At 38.8% G+C, this 8,393-nt stretch overlaps 1 protein-coding gene across 1 annotated transcript; it reads left to right on the forward strand.

The window, feature by feature from the left end:
• Positions 1-1,787: 1,787 nt before the first annotated feature.
• On the forward strand, positions 1,788-5,419 carry LOC124913354. Its single transcript, XM_047453944.1, has 2 exons — positions 1,788-2,800; positions 5,359-5,419. The coding sequence occupies exons 1-2, from the start codon at positions 1,788-1,790 to the stop codon at positions 5,417-5,419; spliced, it is 1,074 nt and encodes a 357-aa protein (XP_047309900.1).
• The last annotated feature ends 2,974 nt before the right edge of the window (positions 5,420-8,393 follow it).

The raw sequence follows: 8,393 nt of genomic DNA on the forward strand, positions 1-8,393 counted from the left end.
TTATGCACAGTCTCAAGAAGAACTGCTTAATCAAAAGTTGTTAATATTCAGAACACTCATAACCGGTTAAATCGATAGACAAACCTGTGTTCGTAGACCTTTTCGGTCAAGATCAAAACACCGCATCATCGCGGTTAACAAATTACTCTATAAAATGTTTTCAAATGGGATTACCCCATCAAAACCGAAATCGAAATTTTTGAGGAAAATTTCGCGCCCAGAAATTCCCGCTCATAAATCCCGCCCTTGACTTCCCGCCTCTGATTTGGCGCCCTTAGCTTCCCGCCCATTGATTTCCGCCTCTTTGATTACCGCCCTTAGCTTTCCGCCCATTGTTTGCCGCCTTTTGGCTTGGAGGGAAAATTCCCGCCAAAAGTTGATGGGACGGTTTGCGACGGTTGGGCTTCCAGACCGCGCCTATAAAAAGGGTCCTTGGCCATTTCATTTTACTCTTACGCGAAACAACTTTCTCTCTCTAAGCTATCAAACTTTCTCACAGCGGTTATTCTCTTGTTCTCTCAAACTCTCTCAATCATCAACAATGGGTCGTGCTTCGGCTTTATTCAAACATATCATTCAGGTGGATTTTGAGGAGATCCGACAAAACGGTTCGGTTCCGGAAAAGGATGTTCTTAACCGGATTTCCGAAGCCGGACTCGAGTACTTTCTAGGCGGTCATTTTGTTCTCTACAGGGAAGCGGTTGAAGAATTCTTCAAAACCGCATCTCTCTCTGGCGACAAAATAACCGCAACTGTTGGAGGCAAGCAATTCGATATAACCGAAGAGTCGGTTGCGGAAATCCTACGTCTTCCAACAGATGGCCGCAACGCTTCGATGGAACTAGACCCAACAACATTCGAGGCGGCTTGCCAAATTCTCTCGGCAACCGGGGCTCCTGTAAAAGTATCCGGTAAGAAGTCATCACTGCGACCGGAATATATATCGCTCTGTGACATCTTCACTAAGTCGGTTCAAGCGAGAGGTGGAAATTTCGACAACCTCACCAAGGCCAAAATCGAGATGCTTATCGGCTTACTGGACGGTATAAACGTCAACTGGGCGAAGGAGATTTTTAACAACCTGAAAGACATGGTGAAACCGGATTCCACCCGGTCATGGGGATACGCCATCCCTCTTTGGAAGATCATGCTCCAATACAACATCAACACCGGTCCTGGTGTTCTTCTCTCATCGAGCAAGATAATAAGATCCCGACAATTCCTGGAGAAGAAAGCAGCCGGCCCCCGGTTCTACAGGTGGCTGAAGGAAGAAATCTACCGCCAAGACACCGGCTCCGGTAAAAGACAAGTCCGGAAGCAAGGATAAGGAACCGATAGTATTCACGGAACCGCGCTCAGAAATGCAAGATGAGGAAGACTCGGCTTCCACGTCTGACCGAACCGGCTCACAGAAAACCGATGACAATCCATCTGATAAAGAAGAAGGACCGATTGAAGAGGAACAATCGGCTACAAGTCTTGACAATGCCGGTGCGGCCGCAAGCCTTGAAAACACCAATGCCGGTGCAGACGGCCGTGGGGAGGAAGAGGTTTCCGTTGATAACGACCAGGAGATAGCCGAGAACATTGTACGCAAAATCTTGGCAGGAATTCATCTGTAAGCTCAAAAGGAAGCACAAGCATACAATGAGTGGTTCCTGATCCGGTGTAATAAATTCTTCAAACATGTGCTACCGGACCTAACCACCGGACAAAGATTTGAAAGAATTCTGGAGATAGAGGAAGACGTTATCCAGTTCACAAACGCCGAGGATCCCAACGAAGCCATGGACCGACACGCAATAGTGGAACCGCGTGCTCGGTTACAAAAGCTAACCGCACATATACGAAAGCTTACAGAAAGGTATGTTGCGGGAACACCGAAGGATAAATTACAACTCCTGGTGTTGGATATACTTGAAGTCAAGAAAGGAGAATTCATTGACGAAATAGATCGGCTTGACGCGGTGCGCAGACAACGAGAAACAGCGCACTCTCCGCGTCCTGAGACCGATGACGGTCAGAATCGAGGTGAAACGCCTCCTCTAGCGGATCCGGTCATAAACAAAATAGACGAAAGGACAGAGACTCCTTTCACCGGGCCACTTGAAACTGATCAACCTGGGGATTCAGAACCGGTCGTTACAGAAGAAAGGGTCAAAACTCTCATTGAAGAGTTTGCCAACAGAAAGGTTCGACCGTGGAAGAGGAAAATCAAGAAAGCCGCGCGCCAAACAATCATGTTAGCCGAAAAAACGAGGGATGATCTTGTGAAGGCAGATGCCCGGATCACAGAAATCGAAGCCGACTACCAGGACGATACTACTCTGCACAACGAACATCTTAAGCGAACCGAAGACTTGGAAGATAAGACCTCCAAGATGGTGGATGACTTGGAACGGTTTCAAGAGAAAATCGATCAACAGTTCACAAAGGTAGATGAGGACCTAGGGCGGTCAAGCACCGAAGTCGGTTCAACACTTGACAGGGTCATAGATCTTGAAAAGAAGAATGCAAGTCTTGAAGAGCGCAACGACATGCTTGAAGCCGACCTTAAGGCGGTCACCGAACAGGTGACTGAGTTGATAAATGCCAAGATTAATGTTGATAAAGCGGTTGAAGAGGCAAATGCTCAAGCGGTTAAAGAACTTCAGGATGCCTTGGATGACCAGAACCGGACAGAGAAGGAAGCACCGCGGTCATCTGATGCGAACTTCAACGAACGATTACGGATATCAATGGCCAGAGATCTAGCACTTGCAAAGAGCATAGCAGCTCAAGCGGCCGAGGATGCAGAACGGTTAAATACTAAAAAACGAAGGCTCACAAGAAGACCAAGGCGGCTTCTTCCTCTTCGGTTCCGGCAACACGAAAAGGGAGAAATTGATAAGATAAAAGATTAGAATTTTCCAAAATTTTTCTCAAAATTTTTCCCAAATTTTTCGAAAAACTCTCCCAAGTCAGTTTCAAAAATCCGGTCAAATAAAGAACCGGCCTACGTTTGCAATCTTATATGATTTTGATAATTTTAAATAAAATAATCAAAAAGGGAGAAATTGTTAGATAAAATTAGACCGGTTAATAGAACTTAACACAAATAAACCTTCCATACAGGAACAAAGAACCGGACCAGTCAAAGTAACCAACCGGTTTGAGAAAACCAACCGATCAGATAAATGAACCGGTTAAGAAGCTCAACCGGTCAAACTATCAAACCGACCAGAAACATGACCGCTCAAAGAAGGCCGAAAACACCAGACAGCCGTTCAGTTAGATGGCAAAGGAATAAACGGAAGCCGTCCGGTTAAACCGATCACACCGGAAGCGATCCGGTGAAAAGATAAATAACCGACCAGCATAAGAAGATACTTCGGGTACCTGTTGAGAATGATACCAAAGGAACAGACTGAACATTTCCACATTCATACAAGTTTGAGGACAGTCTGCAGGCTGCAGAAAACCGTCCTACAGGATCTTTCTACTTTAGGATAAATCAGAGGCAATCTTCCAAGTACAGACAACTGTCCAACCGACAGTTACCACATTGAGTAAAAGACAAACCTAGCCGGTTTGTCCTACACACTGGAAGAACAGACTGTCAAGTCTGAAAGGTTGACCGCCAGGTCTGAACAGTTGACCGCCAGGTCTGAAACACTGAACCTCTGCTCAGCCAATCAAATTCAAGGAAGTGAAATATGACCGTTGGCATATTTCACCTATAAAAGGAGCAGCTGAAGAGGAGTAAATGCGGGACACAGTGGACAATTAAGTTACAAGTGATAAGATTGTGTTCTTTCTCTAGAAAAAGCCTAAGTGCTAAAGTTGAAGTGTGTATTTACAATTTCGGTGTAAATTGTACGGGTGTTATCGAGCAGGAAATAAGTCTCGATCGGATTGTATTTGTATTCCTTAGTGAATATCCTTCTCGCGGTTTCGAGAGGAAGGGGTGACGTAGGAGTTTTATCTCCGAACATCCATAAAAACTTGTCTTGTTATTTACTTTCCGCCTGATTTACTGTATAACCGAGCTGTACTAACCGACCTACACTATCTTGACCGACTCTACACTATCCAAACCAAATCACCAAGTTACAAAAACCGACTCATCAATTTCCAAACCTGTCTTATTCAAAACCGGTTCAGCCTATCCTGTAAGTGTGCTGCTTCAATCTGAAACAAACCTCTTCCGCGCTTGAACCTGGTTCAAGGGTTTGTGACAGTTTGTGTAGTATTGAAACCCCGGTGTTAATCTCTAACAGGATTAATCACCACCCTTTGAGTGAAACGCGCTAACCGGCCCAGACCCCGGTCCTCCAGCCGCGACCTAGATCCTAACAATTACCATTTGAGAAATTATCCCTAATAAATGGAGGAATATTTTAATTGTTAATTTTCTATACATTCAATTGAAATTGAAATTGTCAATCAAAGCCTTATTTATTTCAAGTGAAAAAATGATCAACACTCAAATACTACACATTTTTTAAAAGGCATAGTCATCTGTTTTAGAAGAAAACTAACCTAATGACAACTCGATTTTCTACTCTTAGATTCTGAATAATCTATTATAATGTGCGGAAGCATTTGAACATAAACAAAATATAAGACAAATATTTTTTTTGAACATAAACAAAGAATGAGTGATGTTAATGGTATACAAAAATATAAGTAGGCTTGAAGCATCTTGTAGTCTATTAACATCTATATTTCATTGTGATTCCATATAATTTATAATTTTCTTTATTCATTCTCAAAATTTGAAGTTCACTATAAAAAACACCTGCTTCTTTAGGCAATATACACAAAACATACCTAATCTAATACAAAAGAAAAAGTAGCATCCAAACAAAATAATTGGATAAAATTACAGTTAGAGTTTGATTCATTCTTCTGCATTCAGTCATTTGGTTCAACCTATTGCAGCTGACTATATGCTGTATACTAATTCAATATGAAACTTGTGACCGAAAACACATAAGTGAACTTGCTTACTGTTACTGTAAGTAGTAAAACCAAAGCAAACCCTCACGACTAATTCATCTAAGGATCATCAATCTTTGTATTATTAACAACAATTAAATTATATATAGCAGAAGAGCTGATAACTGTAAGTAAATTTGGTAACATATCCCAACTAAGAAGCTTAATAAATCAGGATAAAGAATTAGAGGTTTCTTAGATCTATCTCGCAATCGATCAAAATACGATAAAATTCTGAATATTCAGATCAAATTAGCACACTATAGTTTTACCTTGCTTCATGCTATTGATTTGACTCCGACGGAAAGAGAGAGAAAGAGAACGGAGTCGCCGGAACTATAACTTTACCTTGCTTCAAGCAATGATTTGGTTCCACAGAAAGAGAGAGAAAGAGAACGGCGTCGCCGGAAACAGGCAAAGGGGAAGGAGACGAAGCTAACACACAGATGATAGAACAGATCCAGTCTTTGTTAAGAAAACCTTTCCAACCGGAAATTTCCGGTTCAGATTTCGGTCAAACCGTCCGGTCGGACCGGATTTTAGCCGGTTCGAAAGGTAACCGGAAAGAACTCAAAATCCGGACCGTCCATCCAACCGTTTCGCGGTCGGACCAGTCGAACCGCCGATTGGACCGCGTATTTTAAAACCTTGATTTTAACTTGTACTCTATTTATTCCATGTCTATTTTTTTATCAATTTAAATATTAATTTATATTCAATACTACTAATAGCACAAAAATCCTCCATTATTTTTGGGATAAGTTAAATATATGTTAGTTTTGTTTTAACATTTTTTTTTATAGAGTTATGACATCCATTTCAATTTAATATAATTTAAATAGGAAGGCAGTTAACAAATTACTTGTTTAGTTGTGAAACTAAATTATAGATATCGGTTACTTTATTTCAATTTTCTTGTAAGAATGTTATTTCTCATTAGTTTCTATTTGGTCCTAGAACTTTAAAATCCTCACGAATATGAACAACTCCTCTTTAACTTGTTTCATTATTATGATAAATAAAAAAGTTGAGTTTTAATAGTGTAAAATACATTTTGAATAATCTTAAAATAATTAATGGAAGGATTTTATTAAGATAAATAAATGGACCTGTATAATAGGTTGATGTTACAGTATCATTCAAGGAATTGAGTGAATGAAAGAGAGGAAAAACAATTTTGAGGATGCATCCCACTTATCATATTCATAATAGGTTGATGTTACAGTATCATTCTAGTTGATTATTTTTCCATCACTTATCATATTTTGTTAGGCTTTGAGATTTTACTATAACATGGGACTGAGATAATGGATGTAAGGGCTTTAGACTCCGCAGACCAACATGCATGCAGACGCATTGGCTAGGTCCCCAACTTGGTTGCTTGGTCGGAGGACTCCACAAGAGATCATCGTTGGAAGTGGAAGGGGGTCGGGATAAACACTACTAATGGTCAAGCATCTTGGAGATCTGAACACGAAGGTCGAGCTCAAGAACCTTCCCCTATTGATAGAACGTCCCTCTACTGACACTTAAAAAATATGCTTTCAAGGTCTCACCGCTTCGGTGAATCACCGGGAAAATGGTCCAAAAGAAGCAAAGCCGGGATGGTTTCTCCGTGGACAATGCCACCTTTGGAGATTATCTTTCACTACACCAAAAATGACTTTTAACGTTACCCAAACTTTTAATAGCACATAAATTAGTGTTAGAAAAAGTGGAGTCGGTAAAAGTCTTTACTGGCACATAAATTAGTGTCAGTAAAAGTGGAGTCGGTATAAAGGGGAACATCCCTTTTTCGAATCTCCAACTATTTCTATGTGGATCTTTTTCGATTTATTAACTTGTCTAAGTCTACATCCTCCATCGAATCTTCTTCATCGTCATCTTCCCTTTTAATATTTGAGGGTGGCTGAGTTGAGTATGTATTGTCAAGGATAAGAGCACAATTGTTGACCATTTATGTTGTGTTAGGTTGAGTATCATAACCTTCAAAAGAGATAAGTTGGAAATTTGTTGAACTTTATTTGGATGGACTAGGCTTCTAATTTTGGTTTGTGTTTAGGAGAGGAAGTAATTTGTATTGGTTGTGTGGGGGTACTTTTTTTTAATAGGAGACTGTTTTCTTGAAGCTTTTGAGGGTGGTTGTTTTGTTGTTGGTTGTTTAGAAGACCATTGTTTTTGGAGGATATTACCATTTTGGGACATTTAGAAGGCTTTCTTCATTGGAACCACTTCAGATTTTTTTGTTCGTTTATCGCTAATTTCATACATACCCACATCCTAAAACCAATAATAAACTTTGTGAAGACATAAATAACTCTATTAACCAAATTATAACTCTATCAACAAAATTATACCTTGTCTAATTCTGTATTTTCAAATTCACTTAAATCTCTTTTTCTTTGAGATCGTCTACTCATATTGTTTGATAGTCCGTTCAACCAATATCAAATACAAAACCAATTAGAACTATAAAAATATCATATTGATAAAACAATTATCAACTACAGCCAATATATATATATATATATATATATATATATATATATTAATTTCAAACAAAAATATTCAAAAACTTTTTTATTTCAAACTACAGTACAAACTTATTGTAAACATTCTAATTTGAAATTGAAATTATATATAGCTACATTATAATTGCATTCATAAACATTCTCATTTGAAAGTAAATTATATACTCAATATACATCATATAAAAGTAATCATATATAATTATATGTACAATGTTGAAGCAATTAATCACTTTGCAGGTACAATTGAGAAACTATTATATATGGACCTAATAACTGAAGGAGGAGAGCACTTGTCTTTTGCTAGAATTAGCATTGAATTGCATCATAGGAGTGTCATACCATTGAAAATGAAAGTTGTTAACAGAAAAAGAAAACAATGTCATGCAAATATCCTATGAATGGAAACCAAAAAGGTGTGCTTTCTGTAACACTTTTCTTCATAATAAATATGATAAAGCTAAAGAATAAGAGTAGAAAATCTAGGAAGAAGAAAAGAAAAGAAGGAAACAGAAGAGGTTAAACTCAAAGATCAAACATTTGTAGAAAAAAGCAAGAAGTATTCTGAGAAAAAGTAAAACAACAAAAGAAAGAAAGTAAAGGGAATCAAGGTGAAGAGGAAAAAAATATTTTCTGTAATGCAAAGGATTAAGGTGAAAATGGGAGATGAACCTCAAATTGTTTTTGAGGAAACTCAAGAGGAAAACACCTAGAATCTCAAAGTCAAACAGAGAATTATAAAGCCGATAAAGAAGATTCCAAAACCGATGTGGAGTCTGAAGCTGAAGATAGGGAAGACAAAAATACAGAAATTCAAGTTGAAGATAATAAAGGTAAAAGTCCCCCTGAAATTCTCATAAACAATTCTTTCTATCAAATTAAATC

Source organism: Impatiens glandulifera, chromosome 8 (assembly GCF_907164915.1).
Source record: "Impatiens glandulifera chromosome 8, dImpGla2.1, whole genome shotgun sequence".
Taxonomy (NCBI): Eukaryota; Viridiplantae; Streptophyta; class Magnoliopsida; order Ericales; family Balsaminaceae; genus Impatiens; species Impatiens glandulifera.

What these genes read in the sequence shown, in the direction of transcription:
- LOC124913354 (XM_047453944.1), top strand. Translation starts at nt 1,788, where the DNA reads ATGGACCGACACGCAATAGTGGAACCGCGTGCTCGGTTACAAAAGCTA. An exon ending in GCGGCCGAGGATGCAGAACG is followed by an intron (nt 2,801 to 5,358) that starts GTTAAATACTAA and finishes TTGGTTCCACAG; the next exon opens with AAAGAGAGAGAAAGAGAACG.